Source organism: Ranitomeya variabilis, chromosome 2 (assembly GCF_051348905.1).
Source record: "Ranitomeya variabilis isolate aRanVar5 chromosome 2, aRanVar5.hap1, whole genome shotgun sequence".
NCBI lineage: Eukaryota > Metazoa > Chordata > Amphibia > Anura > Dendrobatidae > Ranitomeya > Ranitomeya variabilis.
In genome coordinates this window covers 758,645,269-758,665,026 of record NC_135233.1, presented here as the reverse complement: position 1 = coordinate 758,665,026, position 19,758 = coordinate 758,645,269, and the positions used below count along the sequence as shown (strand labels likewise).

Here is a 19,758-nt window from a genome sequence, read left to right as displayed (position 1 = left end):
TCTTTTAAATGTGGTCACACAGTCTGTACCTGTTGCATAACACATGCATAATACTAAAACCTTTACAACATACATGAGAGTCAAAACATATGATATTAACACCTTATTTATTTAGTAATTTGTGCTAGTTGCAATTTGCAGTATGTCAGCTGCATGACAGGTCCAATTAAAATAAGCATCAGGTGACCGCTCAGATGCAGTCAATAAATTATTGTTATAAAGCTCTGCAATTTCGAAACATTTTGCTACAAAACACAATGGAGATGTTACGACATTTAGAGTACATGTCATTGAGAAGGTTAATCAACCATTTAGGGGCGGTGATTACAAATGAAAACTGATCAATCTAGAATCTTGGTGGAGGTATGTATTAAAAACTAAATTTTCCCAAGGCATTCATATTAAACAAGACCTAATTTATCATTATGAATAAATTGGTAATTTCCTTCTAATTTTTTTAATTAATACTCACCTTCAGAGTTGGGTAGAGATGTGATTGGTCTCAACCCACCATGTGTTAGTAACAGGATATGACAAAACACACCATCTGCTCACTTTTTATTGTGCAATGACTAAAGGTACCTTTACACTAAACGACTTACCAACGATCACGACCAGCGATACGACCTGGCCGTGATCGTTGGTAAGTCGTTGTGTGGTCGCTGGGGAGCTGTCACACAGACAGCTCTCTCCAGCGACCAACGATCAGGGGAACAAATTCGGAATCGTTGAAACTGTCTTCAACGATGCCGAAGTCCCCGGCTAACCAGGGTAAACATCGGGTTACTAAGTGCAGGGCCGCGCTTAGTAACCCGATATTTACCCTGGTTACCATTGTAAAAGTTTTAAAAAAAACACTACATACTCACATTCCGATGTCTGTCACGTGACTCACGTCACCCGCCGTCAGCTTCCCGCACTGACTGTGTCAGCGCCGGCCGTAAAGCAGAGCACATCGGTGACGTCACCGCTGTGCTCTGCTTTACGGCCGGCGCTGAGTCAGTGCAGGGAAGCTGACGGCAGGGGACGTGACAAACATCGAAATGTGAGTATGTAGTGTTGGTTTTTTTTTTACTTTTACAATGGTAACCAGGGTAAATATCGGGTTACTAAGCGCGGCCCTGCGCTTAGTAACCCGATATTTACCCTGGTTACAAGTGAACACATCGCTGGATCGACGTCACACACGCCGATCCAGCGATGACAGCGGGTGATCAGCGACCAAAAAAAGGTCCTGATCATTCCCTATGACCAACGATCTCCCAGCAGGGGCCTGATCGTTGGTCGCTATGACACATAACGAGATCGTTAAGCGGGATCGTTGCTACGTCACCAAAAGCGTGACGTTGCAACGATATCGTTAACGAAATCGTTATGTGTGAAGGTACCTTAAGGACATGCGTGCAAAATGCGCTAGCCTTGAAATGTAATATTTTTTTATAGTGGTTGTTGTGGCGTTTTCTTCCTTTTGGAATATATTTTTGTTATAATAATATTTTGGATTTTTATGGAAGACCTTGATGTTGGAATTACCTTTTTCTATTTTTTTTCTTTAAGTGTTTATGTTATGCTTATTTATAAAAAGGCTATTATCCATTGATAATTATTTAACATGTAATTGTTCCTTTCTTTTAGTTGGCTGTAAGATGGCTGGAGCACAACTGCCGATATCAGTACATAGATGAACTGTTGCAGTATGTACGTTTTAGCCTCATGGATACAAATACACTTCACACTTTTGTCCTTTCTCATCCTTTGATCCAAGCCAGTGAAACAGCTACGGCACTAATTAATGAAGCCTTGGAATATCACCAAAGTATCTATGCACAACCAGTGTGGCAGACCATACGGACGAAACCACGCTTCCAGTCCAACACACTTTATATTGTTGGAGGAAAGAAAAGGGAGATCTGCAAAGTTCGGGAGCTAAGATATTTTAATCCTGTTGATCAGGACAATGTTCACATTGCTGGAATTGCAAATTGGAGTGAGTTGACTCCTATGCCAGTAGGCAGAAGCCATCACTGTGTGGCAATCATGGGTGACTTTTTATTTGCAGCAGGCGGTGAAGTTGAACATGCCACTGGGCGCACCTGTGCAGTGAGGACAGCATGCCGGTATGATCCTCGAAGCAATACATGGATTGAATTAGCTCCAATGAAGAACTGCCGTGAACATTTTGTTCTGGGTACACTGGACAATTGTCTTTATGCAGTAGGAGGCAGGAATGAATTACGACAGGTTCTACCATCGGTAGAGCGGTACTGTCCAAAGAAGAACAAGTGGACTTTTGTACAATCTTTCGACAGATCCCTTTCATGTCATGCTGGATGCATTGCAGATGGCCTTCTCTGGATATCAGGTTAGTGAGTTTTTAGAAGTATACATATTAGATATTAATAGTTTTGCATGATAAAATGTTTGGAACATTGAAGGTACGGAGAATACATACAGTGGGGACAATAAGTATTTGATACACTGTGAATTTTGTAAGTTTTGCCACCTACAATAATATCAACACTATTATATTCATTATGTAAAACAGTAGGCAGGTCAGTGAAGGATCAGCGAACTGTCATAAACCCATATAGATGCATATGTAAGCAGAGCCCACATAAACCGCCACCCAAAGACTGCACCAGACTGCACAAGAATCTCACAAACTGAAAACTACAAATAAAGATTAAACAACAACCACAAGATGGATTTCATTAACCAAGGTATCATTTTAATCAGTACAACAGCGCCAACCTCACAGTGTCTGTAGTTTACTGAGCAAAATCCTGCTGACAGGTTAGCTTTGACCCCTTTACCCCCGAGGGTGGTTTGCACGTTAATGACTGGGCCTATTTTTACAATTCTGACCACTGTCCCTTTATGAGGTTATAACTCTGGAATGCTTCAACGGATCCTGGTGATTCTGTTTTCTTGTGACATATTGTACTTCATGACAGTGGTAACATTTCTTTGATATAACTTGGCGTTTATTTGTAAAAAAAAGGAAAATTTGGCGAAAATTTAGAAATTTTCCAAATTTGAATTTTCATGCCCTTAACCCCTTTACCCCCAAGGGTGGTTTGCACGTTAATGACCGGGCAAATTTTTACAATTCTGACCACTGTCCCTTTATGAGGTTATAACTCTGGAACGCTTCAACGGATCCCGGTGATTCTGACATTGTTTTCTCATGACATATTGTACTTCATGATAGTGGTAACATTTCTTTGATATTACCTGCATTTATTTGTGCAAAAAATAGAAATTTGGCAAAAATTTAGAAAATTTCACAATTTTCCAAATTTGAATTTATAGGAGTTATAAGGGTTAAAAGTTGACCAGCAATTTCTCATTTTTACAACACCATTTTTTTTAGGGACCACATCTCATTTCAAATCATTTTGAGGGGTCTATGTGATAGAAAATGACCAAGTGTGACACCATTCTAAAAACTGCACCCCTCAAGGTGCTCAAAACCACATTCAAGAAGTTTATTAACCCTTCAGGTGTTTCACAGGAATTTTTGGAATGTTTAAATAAAAATTAACATTTATCTTTTTTTCACAAAATTTTTTACTTCAGCTCCAATTTGTTTTATTTTACCAAGGGTAACAGGAGAAAATGGACCCCAAAAGTTGTTGTAAAACTTTCCTTAGTATGCTGATACCCCATATGTGGGGGTAAACCACTGTTTGGGCGCATGGCAGAGCTCAGAAGTGAAGGAGTGCCATTTTACTTTTCAATACAAAATTGACTGGAATTGAGATGGGATGCTGTTGTGAATTTGCTTTTTGCTCCCTCTAGTGGTTACTAGTTTTTTGACTCTGGTTTTTCTGTCATTCCTTTTATCCGCACCTGGGTCGTTAGTTAGGGGTGTTGCTATATAAGCTCCCTGGACCTTCAGTTCTATGCCTGGCTACGTAGTTATCAGAGCTAGTCTGCTGTGCTCTTGTCTACTGATCCTGGTTCCAGTTATATCAGCTAAGTCTGCCTTTTGCTTTTTGCTATTTGTTTTGGTTTTGTATTTTTGTCCAGCTTGTTCCAAATCTATATCCTGACCTTTGCTGGAAGCTCTAGGGGGGCTGGTGTTCTCCCCCCGGACCGTTAGACGGTTCGGGGGTTCTTGAATTTCCAGTGTGGATTTTGATAGGGTTTTTGTTGACCATATAAGTTACCTTTCTTTATTCTGCTATCAGTAAGCGGGCCTCTCTGTGCTAAACCTGGTTCATTTCTGTGTTTGTCATTTCCTCTTACCTCACCGTCATTATTTGTGGGGGGCTTCTATCCAGCTTTGGGGTCCCCTTCTCTGGAGGCAAGAAAGGTCTTTTGTTTTCCTCTACTAGGGGTAGCTAGATTCTCCGGCTGGCGCGTGTCATCTAGAATCAACGTAGGAATGATCCCCGGCTACTTCTAGTGTTGGCGTTAGGAGTAGATATATGGTCAACCCAGTTACCACTGCCCTATGAGCTGGATTTTTGTATTCTGCAGACTTCCACGTTCCTCTGAGACCCTCGCCATTGGGGTCATAACAGGACGCCATGTTGCGTTTGGAGAGCCCCTGATGTGCCTAAACATTGAAACCCCCCACAAGTGACACCATTTTGGAAAGTAGACCCCCTAAGGAACTTATCTAGATGTGTGGTGAGCACTTTGACCCATTAAGTTATTCACAGAAGTTTATAATGCAGAGCCTTAAAAATAAAAAATCATATTTTTTCACAAATGTCATCTTTTCGCCCCCAATTTTTTATTTTCCCAAGGGTAAGAGAAGAAATTGGACCCCAAACGTTGTTGTACAATTTGTCCTGGGTACGGTAATACCCCATATGTGGGGGTAAACCACTGTTTGGGTGCATGGGAGAGCTCGGAAGGGTAGGAGCGCCGTTTGACTTTTCAATGCAAAATTGACAGGAATTGAGATGGGACGCCAAGTTGCGTTTGGAGAGCCACTGATATGCCTAAACATTGAAACCCCCCACAAGTGACACCATTTTGGAGAGTAGACCCCCTAAAAAAACTTATCTAGATGTGTGGTGAGTACTTTGACCCACCAAGTGCTTCACAGAAGTTTATAACGTAGAGCCGTGAAAATAAAAATTCTTTTTTTTTCCCCAAAAATTATTTTTTAGCCCCCAGTTTTGTATTTTCCCAAGGGTAACAGGAGAAATTGGACCCCAAAAGTTGTTGTGCAATATGTCCTGAGTACGGTGATACCCCATATGTGGGGGGAACCACCGCATGGGTGCATGAGAGAGCTCAGAAGGGAAGGAGCGCCATTTGGAATGCAGACTTAGATGGAATGGTCTGCAGGCTTCACTTTGCGTTTGCAGAGCCCCTAATGTACCTAAACAGTAGAAATCCCCCACAAGTGACCCCATATTGGAAACTAGACCCCCCAAGAAACTTATCTAGATGTGTTGTGAGAACTTTCAACCCCCAAGCGTTTCACTACAGTTTCTAACGCAGAGCCGTGAAAATAAAAAATCTTTTTTTCCACAAAAAATATTTTTTAGCCCCCAGTTTTGTATTTTTCCAAGAGTAACAGTTGAAATTGGACCCCAATAGTTGTTTTCCAATGTGTCCTGAGTATGCTGATACCGCATATGTTGGGGTAAACCCCTGTTTGGGTGCACGGGAGAGCTCGGAAGGGAAGGAGCACTGTTTTACTTTTTCAACGCAGAATTGGCTGGAATTGAGATCGGACGCCATGTCGCGTTTGGAGAGCCCTGATGTGCCTAAACAGTGGAAATCCCCAATTATAACTGAAACCCTAATCCAAACACACCCCCAACCCTAATCCTAACGGTAACCCTAACCACACCCCTAACCCTGACACACCCCTAACCCTAATCCCAACCCTATTCTCAACCGTGAATGTAATCCAAACCCTAACTGTAACTTTAGCCCCAACCCTAACCCTAACTTTAGCCCAAACCCTAACTTTAGCCCCAACCCTAACCCTAAGCCTAGCCCTAACCATAGCCCTAACCCTAGCCTTAACCCTAACCCTAACCCTAGTGGGAAAATGGAAATAAATAATTTTTTTTACATTTTTTTTTCTCTAACTAAGGGGGTAATGAAGGGGGGTTTGATTTACTATTTATAGCAGGTTTTCTAGCAGATTTTTATGATTGGCAGCTGTCACACACTAAAAGACGCTTTTTATTGCAAAAAATATTTTTTGCGTTACCATATTTTGAGAGCTGTAATTTTTCCATATTTTGGTCCACAGAGTCATGTGAGGTCTTGTTTTTTGCGGGACGAGTTGATGTTTTTATTGGCAACATTTTTGGGCATGTGAGATTTTTTGATCGCTTTTTATTCTGATTTTTGTGAGGCAGAATGACCAAAAACCAGCTATTCATGAATTTCTTTTGGGGGGGCGTTTATACCGTTCCGCGTTTGGTAAAATGGATAAAGCAGTTTTATTCTTCGGGTCAGTACGATTACAGCGATACCTCATTTATATCATTTTTTTATGTTTTAGTGCTTTTATACGATAAAAACTATTTTAAAGAAAAAATAACTATTTTTGTATCGCTTTATTCTGAGGACTATAACTTTTTTATTTTTTCGCTGATAATGCTGTATGGTGACTCGTTTTTTGCCTCTTTTTTTATAGGTCGGGTCGTTACAGACACGGCGATACTAAATACGTGTACTTTTATTGTTTTTTTTTATTTAGATAAAGATATGTATTTATGGGAAAAAAAAAATTTTAGGAAGTTTTTTCAGTTTTTTTTTTACACATCTGAATATTTTTTTTTACACTCTAACACTGCCCTGGGGGGGGGGCATCATGTTATAGTGTAAGATCGCTGATCTGACACTTTGCTGTGCACCTTGGTCGCTCTTCTCTGCACCCGCTCTAGTTCAGCTATGTCTTTCTTGTACACCAGAGACCAGAACTGTACACAGTATTCTAAGTGTGGTCGAGCCAATGCTTGAGAATTAACTTTTTAGCCAAGATCAGTATAGTGTGTATTAGAATTGGGGGACCTCGCTCTCCATAACCCTCCCCTCTTAAATTCTCCCAGTAATGTAAGATCGCCATTGGTAGAGACAGCAATGTCACATTGCTCCAGAGGTTACCAAGCAATCCAGAAACTGAGTCCCAAAATGCGACTATATTACCGCAGGACCACAAGCCATGTAACAATTCAGAGCTAAGTTGTTGGCATCTAGGGCAAGGCCATAAGTCTGTCAGGTCTATAGTAACAGGTTTATAAATATTAAAAGCGTAGATTGCCCCATGCATGATTTTAAATTGAGTTTCCCTCCAATTCTCATTAATTATGTGTTTCCTGAAAAGAGACCATCCTTTTCTAATCAAGGAGGGAGTTTCGGTATTATCTACTTGTTGTCTCCAATACTTATAAAAAGTATCCGTATGAGGGTCTAATAAATGCGGTTTCATTATGGAGTATATTGTGGAAATAGAGGGGGTTCCATTAGGGTATTGGAGCAACTCGTCTAGCATATTATGGCTTGATTCGAATGTAACATCTTGCAGATTTGACATAACTGAGCGCTTGATTTGCTCATACTGAAGGGAGTGAGAGGGCGGGAGATGATATTTCTCAAGTACTTCGGGACATGTTAACCATCTAGCCTCCATAGGATGGAAAAGATAAATAGTTTATTTTCTATACCATGAGGGAATTCAGGGTTTGCCCGCAGAGGTAAATACTTGGCTATTCTGAAAGAGAGACTATACTTTTTCCTCACTGCTTTCCAAGTTGAGATAGTGCCTCTAAATAAGGTTGATTTTGTTAAATGCTGGGGCAGAGAGGAAAGACGTGCATGTAAGATGGCTGACAGATTCAGGGGGTGAGCAAAATTCGCATTTAGTGAGGTGTCTGTATAAGAATGTCTGCTGTTCAGCCAGTCAATAATGTATCACATATTACAAGCTAGGTTATAATTCCTGGCACTAGGAAAGTTTATTCCTCCATCTTCCTTAGAAGCCATCAGTTTCAAGATACTAATTCTGGGACGTTTATGGTTCCATATAAATTTATTGAATTGGCTATTTAGAAAATTTAAGTCAGAGTGTTTGAGCAGAAGGGGCAATGTTTGGCCATACTGATCATCTTAACGAGATGAGCCTTTCCTGTAAACGATATTGGAAGACTTTGCCACACTTTCAATTGGTTCGATATTTTGGCCAGTGGGGGGGGGGTAATTTAGATCGCATAGAGATGAAGGAGTCCTACCAATTTTAATACCTAAATAGGTAATACTAGAAGAGATAACGGAGATGCCTCCCCAAGGAATTTTCCGCAGTAGGGTTCCCCCTTCTTAGTTAGCGGCAGGAGTTCGCATTTGTCTATATTGACTCTAAAACCCGAATATACACCAAATTCTTCCAGCAAGGTCAGAACTGTTGATAAATGATCTTTAGTATTAGCCATAAATAGGATAACATCATCCGCTAAGAAGGCTGATTGTAACACCTGTCTATTAATTTGTATTCCCTCAAAAATAGATGGCTTAGATAAAGTGTGGACCAAAGGTTCAATTGCTATATTGAACAATAGTGGGGAAAGCGGACATCCTTGTCTGGTGCCACTTTTTAGAGAAAAGGCACCTGAGAGGAAGTGTGGCGTATAAACCTGTGCACTAGATGAGTGATATAAAGCACGTATATATTCAAAGAAGGGGCCCGATAGTGACATCTTGTTCAGGACTTTATACAACCAATCCTACTTTACATTATCAAACGCTTTTTCCGTGTCTATGGTAACTAATGCCGGAGCATCATTCCCATCTGGGCAGATCTTGCTAGAATGGATTTTATCAAGTGCCAATAGAACCTTACATATATTTAAGGTTGCCGATCTACCTTTTATAAAACCTGCCTGTGACTGCGAAATAATATCTGGAAGGATTACAGCCAATCTATCTGCCATTATTTTTTAAATCAATTTGATATCTGTATTGACTAATGATATAGGTCTATAGGAGGATGGCAAAGTAGGGTCTTTTCCAGGCTTTAGGATGTTTGATAAAGGCCCTATTAGCTGAAGGGAATAAGGGGTCTCCCGCAAGGATCCTATTTGATAACTGTCAATATTGGTGCAACCTCAGGGGATAGAAGTTTAAAGAATTCAGCAGAATATCCGTCCGGACTGGGGGCTTTACAATTTTTGGAATTTTTTATGGCTGAAATTAGCTCTTCTTTAGGAATTGGTTTGTTTAAAAAAGAGTTATGCTCATCCGTGAATATTGGCATATTTGTGTCATCTAGTAAGGTCTGATGAGTCACATTCGGTTTAGTAAGTTCACTATAGAGTTCTCCATAGTATGTTCCCAAGATTTTGTTTATTATCCTATTGAATAGATCCCGAGGGGTCCCCAAGTTGATAAATTCTCTGTAGGGGTCTCATAGCTTTTGCCAAATTAGCCAGGATTCTGCCAGCCTTATTTCCATATCTATAGAAACAGATCTCTCTCTGCGTAAAAAACAACTTCTCCCTCCTTTCTGCTTGAAGGTTAAAGTCTGCCTGCGTTTGTAACCAGAATTCTTTATTAGTAGGGGAGGAATTCATAAAGAAGGCAGTAAGGACCCTTCTAAGTTCCGCCGTTAACTCTCCATATCTCTGTAATGTCTCTTTTTCAGAGAGAATACATAGGCCATAATTTTCCCTCTATGTACAGCTTTCCCTGTCTTCCATGCGATCAAGGGATCATTTTGGTGTGTTGCATTATCAGTAAGGAATTCCTGCCACCACATCTTAAGAGAAAAGGCGAAGGAATCGTCTTAGTTCAACATTTTTTTTGTACTTTTAGGCTATGCGCACACGTCTGGAAATTTCCCCGGCAATTCCGCAACTGTGCTGCTGGTAAAATGCATGCGGAATTGGCATGCCTTTTCATGCTAAACACTAGCGTTTTTTAAGCGTAATTAGCTTGCAGAATGCTAGCGTTTTCCAAGCTATCTGTAGCGTCGCTTGGAAAACTGATTGACAGGTTGTTCACACCTGTCAAACATAGTGTTTGACAAGTGTGGCCAACTTTTTACTATTGATGCTGCCTATGCAGCATCAATAGTAAAAAGATTTAATGTTAAAAATTATAAAAAAATAAATAAATCATGATATTCTCACCTTCCGGCGTCCCCCGCAATCTTCCCGCTCCTCGCGATGCTCCCGTTCCCAATTATGCCTAGCGGTAATGACCTCAGATGACGTAGCGGTCTCAAGAGACCCACGTCATCACAGGTCATTGCTGCAAAGCATAACTGGGAATGGAAGCATCGCGAGGAGCCTGAATGCATGAGGGATGCCGGAAGGTGAGAATATCACGATTTATTATTTTAATTCTTTTTTTTAACAATTATATGGTTCCCAGGGCCTGGAGGAGAGTCTCCTCTCTTCCACCCTGGGTACCAACCGCACATGATCCGCTTACTTCCCACATGGTGGGCATAGCCACATGCGGAAAGTAAGCGGATCAATGCATTCCTATGTGTGCGGAATCCCCGCGATACCGCACAAGGAATGAACATGCTGTGTTTTTTTCCGGAATGCGACTCTGCCGCGGAAAAAAACGCAACATGTGCACAAAAACTGCGGATTGCATTCTAATAATAGGATGCTTAATGTATGCGTTTTTTTCACAGTTTTATTGCGTTTTTATAGCGAAAAAAAGGCAAAAATTCCTGAACGTGTGCACATAGCCTTAGGCTAAGTTCACACTAGGCTTTTCTGCTGAGTTTTTTTGCTGCTTTTTTATGCAAATTTTCAGCTGTGTTTTACAGTAGCAGCCATGTCTAAAAAATTTCAGAAATCTCATGCACACACATTGTTTTTTTGTAATCAGTATTTTGTGCTTTGCATGTTTTTTGGACATAAAGCATGTCACTTCTTTGAGAGTTTTTACAGTGTTTTTCACCCATTTACTTGAATGAGTGGTGAAAAAAACACTGCAAAAATGCACCAAAAATGCAGGTATCAGTTTTTGCTTTGTGTTTTTTGTGCCAAAACCTCATTCTTTGGAATAGGACTTTTTTCAATACTAAACTTTATCAGCATGCACAAGAAACAAATCTAGCATGCCAAAACCGACACAAAAACGCGCAAAAAAAATGCATCAAAAATAGTAACATAGTAACATAGTTATTAAGGTTGAAGCAAGACTTTAAGTCCATCTAGTTCAACCCATAGCCTAACCTAACATGCCCTAACATGTTCATCCAGAGGAAGGCAAAAAAAACCCATGTGGCAAAAAGTAAGCTCCACATTGGGGAAAAAATTCCTTCCCGACTCCACATACGGCAATCAGACTAGTTCCCTGGATCAATGCCCTATCAAGGAATCTAGTATATATAGCCTGTAACATTATACTTTTCAAGAAAGGCATCCAGTCCCCTCTTAAATTTAAGTAATGAATCACTCATTACAACATCATACGGCAGAGAGTTCCATAGTCTCACTGCTCTTACAGTAAAGAATCCGCATCTGTTATTATGCTTAAACCTTCTTTCCTCCAGACGTAGAGGATGCCCCCTTGTCCCTGTCTCAGGTCTATGATTAAAAAGATCAACAGAAAGGTCTTTGTACCTCATATATTTATACATTAAAATAAGATCACCCCTTAGCCTTTGTTTTTCCAAACTAAATAGCCCCAAGTGTAATAACCTTGGTATTGCAGACCCCCCCTGTCCTCTAATAACCTTGGTCGCGCTTCTCTGCACCCACTCTAGTTCAGCTATGTCTTTCTTGTACCCCGGAGACCAGAACTGTACACAGTATTCTAAGTGTGGTCGCACTAGTGACTTGTATAGAGGTAAAATTATGTTCTCCTCATGAGCATCTATGCCTAAATGTGAGTTTGTCATCCACCCATACTCCCAGGTCTTTTTCATCGACGGTTTTGCCCAGTGTTTTACAATTAAGCACATAGTTATACATCTTATTACTTCTACCCAAGTGCATGACCTTACATTTATCCCCATTAAAGCCCATTTGCCATTTATCAGCCCAAGCTTCTAGTTTACATAAATCATCCTGTAATATAAAATTGTCCTCCTCTGTATTGATTACCCTGCAGAGTTTAGTGTCATCTGCAAATATTGAAATTCTACTCTGTATGCCCCCTACGAGGTCATTAATAAATATGTTAAAAAGAAGAGGGCCCAATACTGATCCCTGTGGTACCCCACTGCTAACCGCGACCCAGTCCGAGTGTACTCCATTAATAACCACCCTTTGTTTCCTATCCCTGAGCAAGCTCTTAACCCACTTACACAAATTTTCCCCTATCCCCATTATTCTCATTTTATGTATCAACCTTTTGTGTGGCACTGTATCAAAAGCTTTTGAAAAGTCCATATACACTACATCTACTGGGTTCCCTTGGTCCAGTCCGGAACTTACCTCTTCATAGAAAATTGATCAGATTCGTCTGACAGGAACGGTCCCTAGTAAACCCGTGCTGATATTGGGTCATGGGTTATTCCTCTTCAGATACTCCAGTATAGCATCCTTTAGAATGCCCTCCAGGATTTTACCCACAGTAGAGGTTAAGCTTACTGGCCTATAATTTCCGAGTTCAGTTTTTGTCCCCTTTTTGAATATTGGCACCACATTTGCTATACGCCAGTCCTGTGGTACAGACCCTGTTATTATGGACTCTTTAAAGATTAAAAATAATGGTCTATCAATGACTGTACTTAATTCCTGCAGTACTCGGGGGTGTATCCCATCCGGGCCCAGGGATTTGTCAATTTTAGTGATTTTTAGACATCGCTGTACTTCCTGCTGGATTAAGCAGGTGACATTTAATGGGGAATTTTTGTCATCACTGATTGTTACTCTCCATTACTAAGCCATGGGCTTGAGGTCACCTGACAATACAAAGGTGACATCAACCCCACAAATATTAACCCCAATTTCCACCTCTACAGGGCAAGTGGGAAGAGGCGAGCAAAAGGCTAGAACTGGTGCATCAAATAGATGTGCCTTTTCTGGGCAGCTGCGGGCTGCTGGTTTTAGGCTGTGGGGGCCTATATCAATGGCCCCTTACCAGCCTGAGAATACCAGCCCCCAGCTGTGAGCTTTAGCAAGGTTGGTTGTCAAAAATGGGGGGACCCCATGTTGTTTTTTTAAATTATTTATTTAAATAATTAAAGAAACAGCGTAGGGACCCATCTATTCTTGATACCCAACCTTACTGAAGCTGACAGTTGAGGGTTTCAGCCCCCAGCTGTGAGCTTTGCCTGGTTGGTTCAAGAAAATAGGGGGGAACCCACGTCGGGTTTTTCATTCATTTCGTTATATTGCAGGCAGCGGCTGAGGAATACCCCGATCATCCGCTTCTGCTGTCATTGCTATTTGCGGCAGCAGGTGTCAGATGATGGGAGTAAGAGTCCCAAAAAGCCCCCATCTGCTGTCATTGTTCAGACTTTAATATAACTCTCATCATTCTCCTCTGCTCGCGCCGATCACCAGCAGAGCAGGGGAGAATGATGAGAACTGTCTTCAGCACTTGCCAACAGGTAACAGCGCTTACAGTAGCGCTTCTTCCCCGGTGCCGATGCGTGTCGCACGGAGGACATCAATATGTGTTCTCCGTCTGCACGTGTACAGGACGTTTTGCCATCCGTGCTGACGGTAAAAACCGGACATGTCTACGTGTGGGGCACACGGACACATGGTCATATGCACAGACCTATTCATTTGATTGGGTCTACGTATGTCAGTGTCTCTGGTACGTGTAAAAACTGCCACCACACGTACCAGAAACTGATGTGTGAAATAGGCCTTATTTAGTATTTCTTTGTAGTCAATGAAACCTTTTTCATTAGCTTTATTAGATTTTAATTAATTTAGTTCTCATAGCTAGAGTTACCTACAGTACGCTTTACTTGATGGAGTGATAGCTTTTCTCTTCTTTGTTACAGTCAGATTTTTTGTAGATCGAGTTAGATTGATGTACCTGAAAAGTACGAGACATTGATGTCCATTTTCAAAGAGAATTATAAGTTACTTGAATACAGAAGAGATATTGTAAAACGCCTTCAATTTTGAAATTTTCAGTCAATCAAAAAAGTGGTATCAATTTTTCAAGAGAGTTTAAATGAAAAGAGATTATCATGACCACCTGCATGAATGCATCGATAGGTTTATACATCACGAATGAAGATTTAACACTCAGTAATAGCCACCATAGTCTAAACATTACTGAGTATTTTATATAGAAACGCTATTAAACCACCAAGGCATTTTATTGCAGAGCTCCTCGCAGCTTAGAGCTGTCATTTCCTAACCCAAGTTGAATAAGCACTTGAATCATGACACTTTTTATATAGAAATTACCAATTCTTTCAAAAGACTGCTCTCCGAACAGTCCTGTCATTCTACAAAATATTGGTATTTATCATTGAAAAAACTTTCTCTTCACCTTTCCAGTGGCATTCTCTTTCAGTCTTTTGAGAGGTTAAAATTTTCTGTTGCCCGTGGTATACTTTGACTAGCACTTCAAGGATGAAACACAGTACAGTTAATTCAAATTTTTTTTGGCAGAATGTATTTTAAATTTCATCTGTGTCACTTCAAAGTTAGAAGAAAAGTTGTTTTTGAAAATTGATTCTCATATAAGATGGCATATTTAATGCCAGATGTATCTATAGAATGCTCGCAAGATGCAGATTATCCCCCTGGGGAGGCAGATCAAAACTGCCAATCAATAAAATATACTTATTAGGGGAAACTGAGAAATCTGTGCAACTGCTTTGATTGCAGGGGACAGTGTAGCAGCATGGGGTACCATAACCTAAGAGCAAGAAAATCAGCCTGATGACTTTCAAAGCCAAGAATATTGCTGTAGGCAAGGGTACTCCACACTAGGAAAAATTACAACATATATAGACTGTTAATAATTCCATATCTATTTTTGTGTCGTCAAATCTGTATGCAAATCCTCTGCATCTCATTTCAGAAGATTAATCTAAAAGTGAGAGGAGAGGTATGTGAAGTGCATAAAATTATCAAGGACCTCCAACATTGCAGCCGAGAAGTAAAATATTCAGGAATGAACTTCTCTTGTTTTCGTTTCTCCTGCTTTCAGCATGTTTCATTTTTGAAACAAAGGGACAAAGAGTCTATAGTCATTGTCATAGAGGAAGCAAATATGTGCAATCCAAGACAGTCACATTAGTCCATGATGTCTTTTGAAGGTTATTTATAATATTTTATGTAAGGAAGTGTAGCCTCTTCTGTGGTTATTTAATGGGCTATTCTCCAGGTATTAAATTACTTTAGCTAGACCACATGAACATAAGCAAGTTTGCAATTGACTTGCTTTTTTTACCTAGTTTCTCTTCCTTTCTTCCACATTGAGAGCTTTTGTCTTTCATAGTGTAAGGAAAATACACGAGAGCCAATTCCTCATTAGATATAAGCCCGGTCCGTTAACATGCTTATATCGGGTCAGAAACCAACCCCAGGTAGCGTATAAGTACTAGCCGGATTCACGGTCGTGGGAAATCAGGTTTCGAAATAAAAGAGCAGCCCGAAATTAATTGATATTTTAATTGCTGAAAGGCGCCCTAGATAATACAAATATATACTGAGTAATATGCAGGTATTGTAGCCAGAAGTACAGATAAAGTTAGGGTACTGGTATGGGATTGCAGTTAGCTGTATGTGTCATGTTACTGTTTCTTATAACTTGTGGATGAAGGCAAGCTCTCGTATCCACAAGCACCTTCTTAGTTTCTGGTCTGTCTCCATGCATGACGTGATGCGGCTTCAATGGCATAACAATGACAAACAAAGGCTAAAGGTGTGCAGCTGGCTTTTAACCCCTAGCTCGCCCCCTCTTATATTCACTACTGCCCCTCTGGGTTGGACTGAAATCTCCACCCTTGACCTCCTAGCGGAAATAATTCCCAATATCTAGGATGGGTCATAACGTCTTAGTGGGAGTTCCAAACGGACAACTGACGTCCCAATGGGTTTGTTGGGGCTGGACCTATATGGAGAGTCCAACCTTGGGTTGGCTAATTTGTTCTGGAGAGCCAGTCTCGATAGCTCGGTATCCTGGATAACTAGAGAAAGATGGGACACAGTGGTGTGTGCGGAGGGGATCCCAAGGTTCTGGTGGTATTTTGGACTTAACCCGGAGATGCACATTACTCTCATAATTTATCTCTAGGTGTCGGTGACGCTCGGTCTAGAGCTTCCATTGATGTTGCCGACTTGCACAAAAGACAGCAGGGGTCCAGCTCTGCTTCTCCTCGCTTTCATTAACACATAGCCTCTAATTCTCTGGCCATTTGGCAAAAGTTCTGTTCTCTTGGGAATTCTATACTTATCCCAAGGGTGGGGGCCATAACCCTGCTGTGAAGGGAGATCGCTGGATAATTTATGGGGCCTGAATTAATAAATCCAAAATGGAGTCTCTCTTGTCCCTCACACCAATCCAAAATGGAATCTCCCTCATCCCTCACACATAGTATATAGCTTGTTTACATGGACCTTGCTCACCAGTGCCTGCCCAGACACTGCCTAAAGGTACCGTCACATTAAGCGACGCTGCAGCGATATCGACAACGATGCCGATCGCTGCAGCGTCGCTGTGTGGTCGCTGGAGAGCTGTCACACAGACAGCTCTCCAGCGACCAACTATGCCGGACCCCAGGTAACCAGGGTAAACATTGGGTTACTAAGCGCAGGGCCGCGCTTAGTAACCCGATGTTTACCCTGGTTGCCAGCGTAAACGTAAAAAAAACCAACACTATATACTTACATTCCGGTGTCTGTCCCCCGGCGCTGTGCTTCTCTGCACTGTGTAAGCGCCAGCCGGAAAGCACAGCGGTGACGTCACCGCTGTAATCTGCTTTCCGGCCGGCCGGCCGGCCGGCCGGCGCTTACACAGTGCAGGAAAGCGGACGCCAGGGGACAGACACCGGAATGTAAGTATGTAGTGTTTGTTTTTTTTACGTTTATGCTGGTAACCAGGGTAAACATCGGGTTACTAAGCGCGGCCCTGCGCTTAGTAACCCGATGTTTACCCTGGTTACCAGTGAAGACATCGCTGGATCGCTGTCACACACGCCGATTCAGCGATGTCTACGGGAGATCCAGCGACGAAATAAAGTTCTGGCCTTTCTGCTCTGACCAACGATGGCACAGCAGGATCCTGATCGCTGCTGCCTGTCAAACTCAACGATATCGCTATCCAGGACGCTGCAACGTCACGGATCGCTAGCGATATCGTTTAGTGTGAAGGTACCTTTAGAGTGTGCAGTAATTACATTCCAGGAGAGGAGTTAACTCCTAATATACCAGTCAGCTCTCTGCAACCCATCATTTGTATACAGCAGTTAGCTGCTCACCTCCCTTCCCCTCCCTCTCAGCACTCCACAGGGTTTCTATCTGTTCTGTGTAATCAGTCAGGATATCCCCAGCATCCAGACTGTCACTTTCCTAAAGGTACCTTCACACTAAACGACGCTGCAGCGATATCGACAACGATGCCGATCGCTGCAGCGTCGCTGTTTGGTCGCTGGAGAGCTGTCACACAGACAGCTCTCCAGCGACCAACGATGCCGAGGTCCCCGGGTAACCAGGGTAAACATCGGGTTACTAAGCGCAGGGCCATGCTTAGTAACCTGATGTTTACCCTGGTTACCATTGTAAATGTAAAAAAAACAAACAGTAAATACTCACCTTCTGCTGTCTGTCACACGTCCCTCGCCGTCTGCTTCCCGCACTGACTGTGAGTGCCGGCCGTATAAGGCACAGCACAGCGGTGACGTCACCGCTATGCTCTGCTTTTACTTTACGGCCGGCACTCACAGGCAGTGCGGGAAGCAGACGGCGAGGGACGTGTGACAGACAGCAGAAGGTGAGTATGTACTGTTTGTTTTTTTTACATTTTACAATGGTAACCAGGGTAAATATGGAGCGCCCCCACACCGCCGCAGGGCCGAGGGGTACCCGGAGCCGGGCCTCTGGGATCCCAGTCCTGGGGTTGTCACGGTGGCTAGACCCGGTTCGTGGCCCTGTCTGTCAGTGGGGGACGTCCGGTGCAATAAGTGGTGTTGTAACGGTGCAGTTGTGGGGTGCAGGTCGCGATAAATAATGAGGACACCAGGTTGCAGTCTCTTTACCTCTTTACTGAAGATCTCTGGGTCCTCAATCCAGAATACGGCTCACCAGGCTGCGCAAGTCCGGCCGGTCCAATGACACTTCCAGAGTTCTCTTCACAGGAGGAAATCTGTGCCTTCCCCCTAGCGCTATGTGTTGTAGTCCTTCCCTGCTGTGCTTACGGAAAGTACCCCACAACTGTTGTGTCTGTTTCTGATGTTCCCTCACAACTCGACTAGATGATGTTCTGCTAATCCTCCGTCCCTCCCTGAGGTTCGGGTAGGAACGGCACCCGTTTGACGGGTAGGCCTGGAGTTCTTCCGGGACCCTAGAGACGCCCCTCTCCCACAATTGCCTCCCAAGACTTCATAGGTGATTTGAGTTAGACAGCCCGCCTGAGACTGACTGCCCTGCCGCTGTTTGGAGTATTGCTTGAAGCTGAATGTTGTTCTACTCCCTCGGCGTTCCGGCCACCGGTATTGCGCCTCAGTAGGATGTTGCTTCGGTCTTACAGCACGACTCCTACTGGTATTTCTCCTTTGCGTGATCTCGTTTCTCACTCAGCACAATCTATCTCGCTTCTAATCCTTTCTTGGGTCCTGCCGCTTCCCGGAGCTGGCGCGGACCCGTTACGTTCTTTTCAATGCCAAGCCTCTGTCAGGATCCCACCCCTGACAGAGACCCTACTGTCTCTTCCTCCACAACACCCTCTGCCACTAGGTGTTGCTTCGTCCAATCCAGTCAGCTTTCTGACCTAACTTCCTGCCTGACCCCCAGTTTACCCACTATGGTGGGGAGTGGCCTAATGAATAGCACCCTTAGCTCCCCCCGGAGGCCCGGCTGTGAAATGTATTGGTGTCTGTGATACCTGATCAGATGAACTCCTTCAGTGCCATCGGACGCACCATAGCTCCCCATAGTGGCGGAGCCACAGTACTGCAACGACCAGGACTCTGGGGCGCTGCAAATATCGGGTTACTAAGCGCGGCCCTGCGCTTAGTAACCCGATATTTACCCTGGTTACCAGTGTAAAACATCGCTGGTATCGTTGCTTTTGCTGTCAAACACGACGATACACGCCGATCTGACGACCAAATAAAGTTCTGAACTTTCAGCAACGACCAGCGATATCACAGCAGGATCCAGATCGCTGCTGCGTGTCAAACACAAAGATATCGCTATCCAGGACGCTGCAACGTCACGGATCGCTATCGTTATCGCTGCAAAGTCGTTTAGTGCGAAGGTACCTTAAGCCCTGTATTTGTTCAAATGCTTTGTTATCTCTATATGTAAATACAGTGATAGCAGTGTATACTATAGAACAAATGAATGTGTTACAGCACATCTTGTGCTGAACTTTTTAGCTCTGCTAATAATTCTAAAGTTCTGCTATTCAGCAGAATTGTCTTGTGAAAAAATGGGAATTGCAGAGACTGTGGAGTTGTGAGACAAGTTGTGAATACACCTTTAAGTATTTTTTGAAGTCACGTGAAACATTTTAAAAATTAGCCCATGGAAATTGCATATATTGAATCATTTGTATTGTGCTCAAACGTGATGACACAAGAGTCCACAGTTTATTGCTTCAAGTAGTTCATAATAGGCATCATTTATATATTACATGATGTTTGGTTATTCTTTAGTACATCCTGGTATGTTTTAT

The 19,758-nt window shown here is 42.4% G+C and overlaps 1 protein-coding gene across 6 annotated transcripts in view; it reads left to right on the top strand.

Annotated features, from left to right (window-relative positions):
- The window catches only part of KLHL32 (kelch like family member 32), a 400,890-nt gene that overhangs the window by 307,092 nt on the left and 74,040 nt on the right, over positions 1-19,758 (top strand). For 5 of the 6 annotated variants that reach the window (XM_077289687.1, XM_077289686.1, XM_077289688.1 and 2 more), the window contains one exon: positions 1,636-2,362. In XM_077289687.1, the coding sequence (XP_077145802.1) occupies positions 1,636-2,362 (727 nt within the window). Of the gene's footprint in view, positions 1-994; positions 1,046-1,635; positions 2,363-19,758 lie in introns of those variants that run through there. The other variant, XM_077289690.1, reaches the window with a different exon arrangement.